Source organism: Cannabis sativa, chromosome 7 (assembly GCF_029168945.1).
Source record: "Cannabis sativa cultivar Pink pepper isolate KNU-18-1 chromosome 7, ASM2916894v1, whole genome shotgun sequence".
Lineage (NCBI taxonomy): Eukaryota > Viridiplantae > Streptophyta > Magnoliopsida > Rosales > Cannabaceae > Cannabis > Cannabis sativa.
In genome coordinates this window covers 4,730,158-4,743,647 of record NC_083607.1, presented here as the reverse complement: position 1 = coordinate 4,743,647, position 13,490 = coordinate 4,730,158, and the positions used below count along the sequence as shown (strand labels likewise).

The 13,490-nt window shown below is 35.8% G+C and overlaps 2 protein-coding genes across 3 annotated transcripts; one reads left to right on the top strand and one right to left on the bottom strand.

Moving 5' to 3' along the window:
• Positions 1–5,890: 5,890 nt before the first annotated feature.
• LOC115697062 (late embryogenesis abundant protein EMB564-like) lies at positions 5,891–6,765 on the bottom strand. Its single transcript, XM_030623973.2, has 2 exons — positions 6,550–6,765; positions 5,891–6,306 (listed from the first exon to the last, which is right to left on the bottom strand). The coding sequence occupies exons 1-2, from the start codon at positions 6,665–6,667 to the stop codon at positions 6,137–6,139; spliced, it is 288 nt and encodes a 95-aa protein (XP_030479833.1). The 5' UTR covers positions 6,668–6,765; the 3' UTR covers positions 5,891–6,136.
• Positions 6,766–10,370: 3,605 nt separating this feature from the next.
• Positions 10,371–13,490, top strand: LOC115697051 (mitochondrial succinate-fumarate transporter 1). Of its 2 annotated transcripts, XM_030623955.2 has the most exons (3): positions 10,403–11,017; positions 12,616–13,157; positions 13,244–13,490. In XM_030623955.2, the coding sequence occupies exons 1-2, from the start codon at positions 10,586–10,588 to the stop codon at positions 13,150–13,152; spliced, it is 969 nt and encodes a 322-aa protein (XP_030479815.1). In that variant the 5' UTR covers positions 10,403–10,585; the 3' UTR covers positions 13,153–13,157; positions 13,244–13,490. The 2 variants fall into 2 exon arrangements, with proteins under 2 accessions (XP_030479814.1, XP_030479815.1); XM_030623954.2 differs by having other exon boundaries at positions 10,371–11,017; positions 12,616–13,490.

The following is a 13,490-nucleotide window of genomic DNA, read 5'->3' as shown; positions in this document are numbered from 1 at the left end:
ATGGAGACACAACGTTCTTCTTGGTACAGCAAACCAGCATCATCGTCAACTCCGGGCCAGTCTACTTCATTGATGCCTTACAAAGGGGGAGTCACGAGTGTGTTGTCGGGAGGTCCTATGCAGAATCAGACTAACAATAAGCCACCTCTAGCCATTAAGAAGCTCACACCAGCAGAACTAAAAGAACGCCGAGATAAGGGACTGTGTTTCACTTGCGAGGAGAAGTTCGTTTATGGGCACAAGTGCAAGAACCGTATGCTCATTTTGTGTGCATCGGAGGATGAGGAGACAGAGCCACTTTCAGAAACTGTAGGCAGCGACTTGGAGGATGTTACAGAGGAAGAGGTGAGCCTGAATTCACTATCAAACCCGCTGAATCCAAGAATATTTCGCATTATGGCACATCACGGAGCAGACGCAGTAGAGGTACTCATTGATACTGGGAGTAATAATAATTTCATTCAAGAATCATTAGCTACTCAATTAAAATTGCCTTGGGAGGAAACTAAAAGGTTCAAAGTGTATATGGGTAGTGGGCACTTCCTTCTGTGTTCAAAGCTGTGTCGAGGAGTGGAGTTATTACTGCAGGGGCATAAGTTTGTGGTGGACTTGTATATTCTACCAATTTGTGGCTTAGATATTGTCTTGGGGATGCAATGGTTACAAACTTTGGGTCCTTGTGTACATGATCATAAGGAGTTGACTATGGAATTTTCATGGGCGGGAAGTGTGGTGAAACTAGCAGGCTTGAAAGATGTAGCAGCCCATCAACTTTCCTTTTCACAACTGCACACTATGGTTCGTGAAGGTGATGTTCGGGATTGTTATCGAGTTAGTGCAGCAAAGGCGGAAGTGGTTGAAGACCTCACACAATCGAACCTAAGCTCAGCAACATTACCCATGGAAGGACAAAAAGTATTGGCTGACTTTCAGGATGTTTTCGCTGAGCCAAAACAACTCCCACCCCACAGAAGTATGGATCACAGAATTTTTTTACAGCCAGGATCAATACCCATCAATGTGCGCCCATATCGATATCCTTACTTTCAGAAGGACATCATTGAGAAATTAGTACAAGAGATGAAAGAATGCGGGTTTATTCGAGCTAGTACGAGTCCATATTCATCACCGGTTTTGCTAGTTAAGAAGAAGGATGGCACATGGAGATTCTGTGTTGATTATCGCGCACTCAATGGCATTACAATCAAAGACCGTTTTCCAATCCCAACGATCGATGAACTCTTGGATGAATTGGGGCATGCTCGGGTCTTCTCCAAATTGGATCTCCGTGCAGGTTATCATCAAATTCGTATGGATCACAAGGACATTCATAAAACGGCTTTTCGCACTCATGAGGGCCACTATGAATTTGTGGTCATGCCCTTCGGGTTGACCAATGCACCATCAACCTTTCAAGCTGCCATGAACCATATTTTTCGACCTTTCTTACGCCGATTTGTAACGGTTTTCTTTGATGATATTTTAATTTACAGCCGTACGCAGGAGGAACATGTGGATCACCTCAAGTCGGTCTTGAACATTTTACGGAGTAATGGATTCTTTGCTAAGCTCAGTAAGTGTCAATTCTTCCAGGACACGGTCGAATACTTGGGCCATATTGTCTCTGGCCAAGGAGTGCAAGCAGATCCTAGTAAAACGGCGGCAATGGTGGATTGGCCAGTCCCTCGCACCACTAGACAACTTCGCGGATTCCTCGGATTAACAGGTTATTATCGTCGATTTGTAGCTCGATATGCCACAATAGCAGCACCTCTCACAGCTTTATTAAAGAAGGACGGGTTTCATTGGACTCAAGAGGCTGCCGAAGCTTTTAATCAATTAAAGACAGCCATGACTACCACTTCGGTTCTACATTTACCTGATTTTACAAAGACGTTTATTGTAGAAACTGATGCGTCTAATGTGGGTATTGGAGGTGTTTTAATGCAGGAGGGTCATCCTTTAGCGTTTTTCAGCAAGAAAATGGGTCCAAAATTTGCTACAGTCTCAACTTACTCCAAGGAGATGAGAGCCATTGTTGAAGCAGTAAATAAATGGCGTCAATATTTGCTGGGCCGCCACTTTATTATTCGGACAGATCACCGGAGTCTAAAGGAGTTGCTAACTCAGGTCATACAAACTCCGGAACAACAGAAATTTTTACACAAACTCTTGGGGTATCAATTCTCTATCGAGTATAAGGCAGGAAAAATTAATACAGCGGCGGATGCCCTTTCGCGAAAGTCTGAGGACCAACAATCTACTCTCTATCTTGCAATCAGTACAGGGTCTTTTGATTTCTTGGATGAGCTCAAACTGGAGAACACAACTTGCCCCGACTTACGATTGTTGCACGACCAATTTAAACAAGGCGAACTGGACTCTTTGCTATATTCGGTGCATGATGACTTACTGTACTACCGCCACAAGCTGATGATAAGTAAGTTCTCGAATCTAAAATCCCAATTACTAGCTGAGTTCCACTCATCTCGGGTAGGAGGCCATGCTGGGGTTGAACGTACTTTTCTGAGATTGGGGGCAAATTTTTTTTGGCATGGGATGCGTAAGGATGTGAAGGAATTTGTTCGTTCGTGTGCTATTTGTCAGACGGTCAAGTATTCGACCACAGCACCTTATGGTTTATTACAGCCATTGCCGATCCCGGAGCGTGTTTGGGAAGATGTAGCTCTTGACTTCATAGTGGGACTACCCAATTCGAATGGCGCCACAAATATCTTGGTTGTTGTTGACAGATTAACAAAATATGCCCACTTTGGAGCGCTATCCAACCATTATTCAGCCTCTCGAGTTGCTGAAGTGTTTACCAACATGGTCATTAAGTTACATGGAGTGCCACGAACAATAGTTTCAGACCGTGATCCAATATTCACTAGCGCTTTTTGGCAGAAGCTTTTCGAGTTTATGGGAACTAAACTTCACATGAGCTCAGCCTATCACCCCCAATCGGATGGACAAACAGAAGTTACAAACCGCTATTTGGAGCAATACTTACGAGCTTTTTCTGCAGACAACCCGAAACAATGGGCTCGGTTTTTGTCTTGGGCAGAGTACCATTATAACACAAGTCATCATTCCGCCATCGGGATGACTCCATTTCAGGCTGTTTATGGGCGTACTCCACCAACAATACCAACCTATGTTAGAGGCTCAACTACCATACAGGCAGTAGAAGAGGACTTGTTATCCAGGGATGAAATATTACAACACTTAAAGACTCATTTACAAGCAGCCCAGAACAGAATGCAGCAGCAAGTAAACAAAAAGAGAGTAGATATTGAGTTTGGAGTGGGTGATTTAGTCTTGGTCAAGCTCCAACCGTACCGACAAACAACAGTAGCTAAACGCTTGAATTCGAAGCTGTGTCGACGTTATTTTGGGCCGTTTGCAATCATAGCACGAGTAGGGACGGTGGCGTATAAGCTTGCCTTACCATCAGATAGCCGCATCCATCCAACGTTTCATGTGTCTCTGCTGAAACCTTATTATGGCAATAGCTCCATTCCGTGCCACCCATTACCGGAGTTGAGCATCGCTAATCGCCCTTTGATGTTGCCTATGGCTATTTTGGCAACACGCACGGTTGAGAAGAACCATTCTCCAGTCAGACAGGTTCTTGTACAATGGACTCTTAGTTCTCCTGAAGATGCTACATGGGAAGATTTTGCTACATTCTGTGATGCTTACAACCTCTCTAACCTTGAGGACAAGGTTATTTTTGATGATGGGGGGAATGTTAGAGAGGTGGACTCGGCCCAAGGAAGAGGCCCAATAACATTGGACCAGGAAGCACTAAAGAGTCAAGCCCACAAGTGGACTCAGCTGGGGGAAACGATTCACAGACCAGAACAGAGGACTGAGGAAGCAAGCTCTGAAGGTATGGCTTCAGTGAGTCGATTGGAAGAAGGAGGACTCGCGCGTGGACAGAGGAGGCGCGTAAGGCCCAACTGGTTGAAGGGGTTTGTGCGGTTAGAGAGGAGCTGAAAGTTGTTTTCCTTTTCTCAATAATTCTGTTGAGCAATTTCTTTGTAGAGAATTGTGGATTTTTCAATCATTTAAATAGTTGGTTGTAATGGAACAAAGGTTTTTATGCAAAGAAATATCAAGCCGAAAGGTGGATTGGGAGTTTGGCACTGACTCGAAGAGTGCGTTTGTATCAGAATCCTGTAAAATTTATTTACAAAAATATTACAAGTTATTTTGTACAAACCGATCTAAGCGGCAAAATAGAATTTCAAACAATTTTCTATTGGACCCGACTCTCGTGGTCTAGCATGGTTGGAACATGTACATATTATCCTCAAAGTCCTCGATCTCATGGCTAACTCGATACTGCTTTACTCTTGCCTGGACAATAGAGCACTCGTAAGCCAAAGTCCAACAAGGCAAAAAATAATATAGTATGATAATTATAATAATAATTATATTTCATTGAGTACACCACTGCGTATATATACTGTGCTATCACACTTTATATTACATTATTCCATATAATAATTCTACTACAATAAATATTTATGTAGCATAAATTTATGTGTTACGCTCACACGTCTTTTTACATTTAAGGCATTACTAGAGTTTGTTTCGGTCATAATCACCGAGTCTAACCAAGTTATGCCTTACACGCATAACTCTTTACAGATATTCAATCAATAGATTATTGCACACTTATAACAATACGCACTTAAGGTAATAATCCTAAGTCGCGAATTCACAATAACAATCAAATATCATATTACTGCCCCACTGCGCTATATTCTATGCGCTTGGTTCGCTGTTTTACTTAATTTTCAATGTATGAGGAAAAATCTCGAATCACAAGGAATCTTGACCAAGTGTCGTATTTTTAATCACAATTTTATAGTTTCACGCAATAGGCTAATTTTAAAATCACATTTTATAATATTCATATTTAAGATTCCAATATTAGACTAAATAATAGAACTCAAAACGAATTTTTCAATAATATAAAAAATATTCAAATTAGAGTTTAGAGTCAAAAGTTATGACTAGGAACATCAAGAATACTGTAGCAAGAGTGTGGCCGTGGCGACACATTCTATTATCATTTTTTTTCTTTAAATGAAGGCCGAGTAGAGGTTTGATGAGGATAGAGAAGAGATTTCAGGTATTTGGGTGTATTTTGATCAATAAATTCTTGTGTTAATCGCATCAACACATTTTATTATTAATTTTTTGTTTGAAAGTATTCATCTAATTTAATACGTGTTATTTTCTAATCTGTACTAAATACGAATTTTATTTTTTAAATCAAATTCAATCCAATTTAAGTTTCGAAAATACAAATTAAATTAGTTATTTTTTTATATTAAATTATATATTTTTTTTTCCACATGTAACAAATTAAAATAAATAAAATAATATAATAAATTAAAAAAAATTATATCCATAAAAAAAATATTTATTTTATTTTAAATTTTATGTAAAAAAATTATATATAAAAATAAAATATATATTCCATCCATTAAATTATAAAATATAATTATATTATATATATATATATCAAATTTTCAAATTATTATTTTTTTTATAAGGATTAAATCGAATCGTTTATTAGATTGAACCGATTATTTGACGAACACCCTTAAAAAAAAAACCTTCCCTAAAAAGTCCTCATTCGAAAATTACTCCAATTCGATCAAAGATTAAAATTATTAACACAAAAAAAAAATCATCTCATTTTTAACTTTGCTTTTGTTTTTGTTCAGCTAAAAAACAACTTTGCTTTTTCAGCTAAAAAACAACTTTGCTTTTTCCTTAACTTTACACATTAACCTTAAATAATTTCAGGACACGATTTGTTTTGCTTTAATAATTTACTTCCTCACTTTTCGGACCTCCTGCACATGTATTAATGGTATTAATTACTATCTACTATGTATTTAATTAGTACAAAGATTATACAAACGAACTCAAGAAAAAACACCACACTACAACTACTCATTAAAACAACCTAAGTAAACAAAACAAACAAGTACGTCTGTAATCGATACTTAAAATACTTTTACAGACACACCTGATATGTAAAACTAGGTGCATATTAAAATTATAATAATTTAAACTAAAAAACATGACCACTATCTAACTAAAAGGAATACTATTTATCAGTTTTGGTTGTGAACTTGGACTCGTCGATTTGGATTCCTTCCTCTTCAGCTCTATCTCCACCAGACTTGTCTGTTGTGCTCAGCCCACCTTTACGGCCCATTTCTTGATACCCCTCGTGGCCCAATTGTTCGCTCCTCGTCTGCCCTCCTCGGCTCCGTCCTTCTCATCCAACAAAAAGCCCAATTAGCCCAATTCCAATATACAATCATCCAAGTAATTTTTTTTTTTTTTTAATTTTATATTATATATATGTATGTTTTATACATCAAGATCGAACAAAAAAAAAAGAATGATGACAGCTCCCCAAATTTAATTAAATTGCTTAAATGTGACATATTCATTATAAATATACAATTAAGGTTAAATCAACTACTTATACAGAATATATATATACATATATACCTTCAGCAAGGTGCTCCTGAGCCTCGAGGCTCTTACCACCAGTTCCACCTGGGATGACGGTTTCACCCTGCCTTGCCTTGGCATCTAATTCTTGTCTATGCTGCCGTGTGCTCGCCATTATTATTATTATTATATCAATTCAATTCTATATGTATTTTTACGACTGTATTTATAAATATATATGTGTATGTATCTTATTCTATATAGAGATAATAATTGTAAGCTACTACTCTCGTATTTATAAACAAGTCCAACTATTTGAGTTGAGACCATCTCTCATTATGAATTGCGGTGGGAAAGACCATAAACTGACACGTCATGGCAGAGGTCTACGTGGCCAACGTGGACCTAAGGAGCTATGTGGTTATGACACCTAAGAAGATTCACATAACACAGTTCAAAATGAAGCTGTGAAAGACACGTGTTTCTTTCTAACCAACGACATGTCGTTTCCAGGTTGACCGACTCCTTCTTTGTTTCTTTCTTATCTCTTCTTCCTTGTCATATCCTCCATCCTGGCCTTTCTTGAGTTTTCTACACTAGATAAAGTATGGCTATTTGGCACTTGGTGCCTAACCCAAAACCATGTAATTTGTAATATTGGTTAATAGTTTTTTTTTTTATATTATTTATTAAATTAAAATATATAAAATTTAATATTAAAATTCACTAATAATATATGTTATGATACTTGACCCATTTTAAAGTTCCTTTTCTTCAAAGGAAAATATTAATTTATAATATATATATATATATAAATATGAAAATAAAAAAAAAATTGCTAGTCTTTTGAAATTTGAATAAGTATTAAAATATAATTAATTTTGTAAAAAATTTACTCTAATAGTATTAAAATTAATCTAAATTTATCACATAATAAAAGTTAATCTAAAGTTAAATCACTATGACGATAAATAATTTTATATTATTTTAAATATTTTTTATTGTATTACATTATAAACTTTTTACATTACTTTATATATAATAAAATTATTGATAAAGTATTATCTTTTTATACTTTTAATAAAAGTAATAAATTTTATATTTAATTGTACATTTAAAATATAATACTAAAAATTAATATAAATATAACATAAAATTATTTTTTGTACCAAATATATAATATAATTTTTATCTCTTAAAAATAGTATCACAAAATTATTTATTTGTACTAAATATAACACAAATTTTACATTTTACATCTCTCGTTGAATCTAATCCTTTTGATAGTAAAGAAAAGAGAAAATATAAGAGCATGTTTAACATTATTTTCTATTTTTTATTTTTAAAAAAGTATTTTCAGAAACGAAAACAAAAAATAATTTTTAAAATTTTCAAAATACAAGTCGCATTTGACTGATATTTTAAAAAAATAATTTTTATTTTTATTTTTAATTTATTTTACTTTTTTAAAATCACTTCAATACTTTGAGACCTCGATATGAACAAGACCTTATTAAGACCCGAACCTAGACTTAGACCTAGACTCCAGACTCGAACCTAGACACGGACCCGGACCCTGACCGTGGACTTGGCTCTGCCTCGAAGCCCAACCCGAACCCTGGCCGGCCCGGACGCCGACTTGGCCCCGACCCGCATCCGGACCCAGACCCAGACCCAAACCCGGACCCGAACCTGGACCGGCCCCAGCCCCAGACCCGGCCCTGGCCCCCGGCCTGGCCACGGACTGAAAATGAGAAGAGAGAAAGTGATGAGAGAGAAAATGATGAGGGAGAAAATAATGTGAAAAAATGAAGAGAGAGAAAACAATGTGAGAAAGTGATGAGAGAGAGAATAATGTTTGAAAATGATGAGAGAGAAAGCGATGAGAGAGAAAATAATGAGTGAGAAAGCGATGAGAGAGAAAATAATATGAAAAAATAATGAGTATAATGATGTGAGATAAAGTGGAAAAAAATATTAACCAAAAATAAATTGTTTTTAAAATAAAAAACAATATTTTGTTGTTTTCAAAATTCTTATTTTTTTGTAACTTTGTTTTCTGAAAATTGTTTTCAAAAAATAAAGCCAAACACGCTTAAGTGTTTTTAAAAAATAACTTTTTATTTTTAAAAATAAAAAATAATTTTTTAGTTATGATGCTAAACATACACTAATTCTTTGTGATATTTTTACTTTCGGTTAATAGTCATTTACTTATGATTGTGTGTTGTAACATGCACGTTTTATATTGAACTTGAATCACTACTTGTCTTTTGGCATTTCTTAATTAATTATAATAAACCCGTTTTCCACTCAGCAAAATTAGTAACCTTAATTAGGAAGATGAAAAAGTTACTTAAATAGAAAGTGTCTTGGCTCATTGGGTATGTATATGAAAGTATCTACTTCTATGTCTAAAACGAAAAGAAAAAAAACAATAATTGTTATAATGCAATTTTTGATATTCAAGAAGAGAAATAAAAGATCAAAATGACTCAAATAATATGATCAAAACTAAAATAATACTAAGAACTCAATGATAAAAATCAATTACACTAGGAGAAAGCAATATATAAATATTATATGTATTTTCAGATTGAAGATACGTGACATAAAAATAGAAGTGCGACTTTAAACAGTCACAAGCCAAGTCCCCCCAATTCAATTAAATCATGGATAAACTTTACAGATTTAGGAACAAATTAATACTAGAAGATACATGAAGATTTATCTTGTCTTATATATCATGCCATCCAAGACACGGAAGGCTTACTATCCCTCCGGGATCTAGAGATGACCAAGTTCAAAGTGTGCCCAAACAATACCTAGAAGGTTACTCGAAGAGCCTGTCACGGACGTTGACCACTCAAAAAAAAACACGGACGTCTACCTTAAAGAAGGACCCAGTTCGCTCACCGACATTTTTGCTTTTTCTGACACAGGATCAGAACTTGTCCCATGTGTCAGACTACGGTAATACACACACCCCACACACATTTTTTCTAGACGATTGTTATAGCCATTTAGTTTGCAAGGTGAAATCTTTTAGTGACACACGTTCTATACAGTTGTAATAGAGTCTTGGCTCCTCTCTATCCTTCATGGATGAGTATTTCCTATAAATTAACAGCTCTGACTCATAGTTGAAATGAGCTTAATTAGCATTACTAAATACCTTTTCTCTATAATTTCTATTGTGTTGCGTCACCGATCATGGACTTGCTTTCTCCTTTTGTGGCCGAGGCCATGACTATTCTAGTGGGTCTCCAAATGTGTTTTCGGCTTAAGTATGTCAATATCAAAGTTGACACAAACTGCTAACTGTTAAATTGTTGGTAAGCTCATAAGTGAAAAAGACTTTTGCTTGGCGGAGTATTGCTCGGTATTGCAAGACGTGTAATTTATTTATAATGATCTTAATGTGTCTTAAGTTTTTGTTTTATAATCGACGAATTTCATTATTCATAATCTTCTCAAACTTGGCTCTCACTTTGATGAGGCGATAATTTAGTGATTATAATTAGCTTGAGTTTGTGTAAGTCTACGAATTGTTTTAGTTATGGCGTAATGAAATTTTCATTCATTAAAAGAATACACTAACAATAAAAATCAATTTATTAGGTAACGTTACGTGCAAATATTACGTAACACAGTCTGTTTTATTTTTCATATAAAATCTCTCGAGTCTCGAGTTCTTTAAATTAAATAATATTACAGTAATGTCTCCATTACAACCCACGCTTTTATATTAATTATGAAGAGAGATTTGACTATATTTTATTTATTTATTTTATTGCTTCAATTTGACTATCTATTATAATGCATTAATAATTAATTAAATCTTTTTTTAAAAAATTAATTAAATTAATATTTATTATAAAATAGAATAAATATGATTCTTACATGTTTTACACGTAATCACCAACCAGAGTGGCCTGGCCGCCATTTTTATACTTCTCTGTCCTCACATGGTGGCTGGGGCTTCCTCCATATATAAACCTCTAAACGAAAAACAACAACTCAAGAAGAAGACCCATTTCTCTTCTTCTTCATTTCTCCATTTCTGAACTCAGAACCCTAATTTCTTTCTGCCATGAAATCGCAATCGGACGATGTTCTTGCCAATAGCAACAACATCGACAATGACGGGAAGTCCAAGAAATCGATCCCTCCATACATGAAGGCGATCTCCGGTTCTTTTGGGGGAATCGTAGAGGCTTGCTGTCTTCAGCCCATTGACGTCATCAAAACCCGGTTGCAGCTTGACCGAACCGGTAATTACAAGGGAATTTTTCACTGCGGTTCTACGGTTTGTCGTACGGAAGGTGTCCCTGCTCTGTGGAAGGGTTTAACCCCTTTCGCTACTCATTTGACTCTCAAGTATGCGCTTCGTATGGGTTCTAATGCTATGCTTCAATCCGCGTTTAAGGATTCTGAAACTGGGAAGATTAGTAATCATGGTCGGCTTCTCTCTGGGTTCGGAGCTGGGGTTCTTGAGGCACTTGTAATTGTGACACCATTTGAGGTTAGTGGGTTTTGTTCCTTTTGGGTTTTTTGTTGATATATTATGGCCTTTGCATGTGTGTTTTGGGTTGTGCATTTTGGGGCTTTTGAGGTTTAAAGTTAATGTATAATGAAAAAGAATGAAGTCAATTTGGTCTTTTAATCGAATCTTTTAGTTTTCAATAACCAAAAGGAGTTTGAAGAAGTGAATTATAGATTAAAGAAAGAAAAGGGTATGGGAGAATTTGACTTGACTCAGGTTTATTAATTAATTCTATGACCAAATAGAAAAGATTAAAGCACTCACTTTCTCACCAATCAAACACGGACTAACCCCTTTTTCGTTATAGGAAGTACAGAACATTAGTAAATACGTTGGAGGTTGACTTTGGCACTCAGTTGTTGGTTTAAGACAATTAAGGCTTTTTTTGGAGTAGTTAAGAAGTTGGTTAGAGCTAGTTTGTTGAAAACAGAGAGCAAAAGAGAGTTATTGTATGGAGAGTTGCAGCAAGTGCTTGTATTGTACCTGTGATTGTGATTGAGGACTTATTTAATTTGGTTAATTGCTTACTCTTTGGTGTAACTATAGTTCATTGTGTTAGAACCATGTAAATTTACTGCTTAAGTCTTGTTTGTTTGTTCTGATAATGATTATAGACTTTGAGCTGCTCTGCCTCTGTTTTGGTTCTTATAATGACTATAGACTTTTGGGAGTTATTCAATTTGGTTAATTGCTTGCTCTTTGATGTAGATCATTGTGAATGGAATCATGTATTTTCTGATAATGATTTTAGACTTTAAGTTGCTCTGTGTTGGTTCTTGAATATGATTTAGTTAACTAGAAAAGAAAATATCATTGACTCAATCACTCTTTTGTTAAGTTGGACATGTATCGTTGGTAGTATCTTTAAGATGGAAACGGAATCATAACATTAGGTGAAAGTCATTAGGTTGTTCTTTGTAACTTAAAATTTCTGGCTTTACAGTGTAGGATGTTTGTATGAAAGGTGTATATATGAATAGAACAACCACTGTAATAAATTATAGGTGAATTTTGCTAAGCACCCCTTATGGATGTTCATCTCTGAACTGAACTACCGGTACCCGTTTTTGTTTAATGACTATGCAGTTGCTTCCTTTTCATTTTGGTGTCTGTCTTTCCCTATTTCTCTCTTTATTTTCTTGCTTTTGGTGAGCTATGAAGATTCTTTTCTTTCAAAGTAGAACCGTAATCTATTTTTCTCCCGACAAAAGTACATTTAATTGGTAAAGTTTATACTTGGATAATATGGCATTTAGTCACCCACTAGGATCAAGTTGCTGAACTCGTGCCCAGCTAAACTCGTGTTGCCCACTCGAATGATTGAAGTTAGAGTAATTGGGAAGAAAAGTAGTTTTCCTTTTAGGCTATAAATAGTTCACATTCTCTTTCGGTTCCTAATCAGGAACACAAAAATAAAAATACCATGAAGACTCTCCTTGCCATTCTTTTCTATTATAATTAAGTGATACAGTTTTCTCTGTTTTCCTTTTCTTCTATTGTGAGATCTTAATATTATCTTCAATATACTTTTTATTGGAGTTGATAACAATGTAGGTTGTGCAAAATTATTTATGCAGGTGGTGAAAATCAGATTGCAGCAACAAAAAGGGCTGAGTACTGATCTACTAAAGTACAAGGGTCCCATACACTGTGCTCGTACAATTATTCGAGAAGAGGGTCTTCGTGGACTCTGGTCAGGTGCAGCCCCAACTGTTATGCGCAATGGGACTAACCAGGCTGCCATGTTTACAGCAAAGAATGCTTTTGATGTCGTCTTGTGGAAGAAACACGAAGGAGATGGCAAAGTCCTACTACCATGGCAGTCTATGATATCAGGATTTCTGGCAGGTACAGCAGGTCCTGTCTGCACTGGGCCGTTCGATGTTGTAAAAACAAGATTAATGGCACAAAGCCGAGAAGGAGGGAATTTGAAGTACACAGGTATGATCCATGCTATCAAAACAATTTACGCAGAGGAAGGGCTTCGTGCCTTATGGAAAGGACTACTCCCTCGGCTGATGAGGATCCCACCTGGTCAGGCCATTATGTGGACTGTGGCTGATCAATTAACCGGTTTGTATGAAAGGAGATATATGGTCAATGCAGCCTTGTAGCTGAGGTAAACATAGATTTCATTATCATTCTATTGAATCATTTTTGAAGGTCTTATGGATCAATAATCAAGTTTTGATTTGATTAACGTAGTAGAACAATAACAAGACTTAGAAGAGAAGAGCAAGAGTAATATATGCCTCTTACTATGTGATATATGATTGCAGAAAGACTTTGGTGGATACCAATTTTTGTAACTGTATCGATGAAATTGCCTAATACATTAGTTTGGTTTCTTATTGTATCCTATTAGTTTTGAAGTCCAACTTTGATTGTATTGTAATTGCATGCCATGAAGACTTTGCATTTGCACCAACATTTCAATTACATATTTTTAATA

What these genes read in the sequence shown, in the direction of transcription:
- LOC115697051 (XM_030623954.2), top strand. Translation starts at nt 10,586, where the DNA reads ATGAAATCGCAATCGGACGATGTTCTTGCCAATAGCAACAACATCGAC. An exon ending in TAATTGTGACACCATTTGAG is followed by an intron (nt 11,018 to 12,615) that starts GTTAGTGGGTTT and finishes TTATTTATGCAG; the next exon opens with GTGGTGAAAATCAGATTGCA.
- LOC115697062 (XM_030623973.2), bottom strand. Translation starts at nt 6,667, where the DNA reads ATGGCGAGCACACGGCAGCATAGACAAGAATTAGATGCCAAGGCAAGG. An exon ending in TCAGGAGCACCTTGCTGAAG is followed by an intron (nt 6,307 to 6,549) that starts GTATATATGTAT and finishes TTGGATGAGAAG; the next exon opens with GACGGAGCCGAGGAGGGCAG.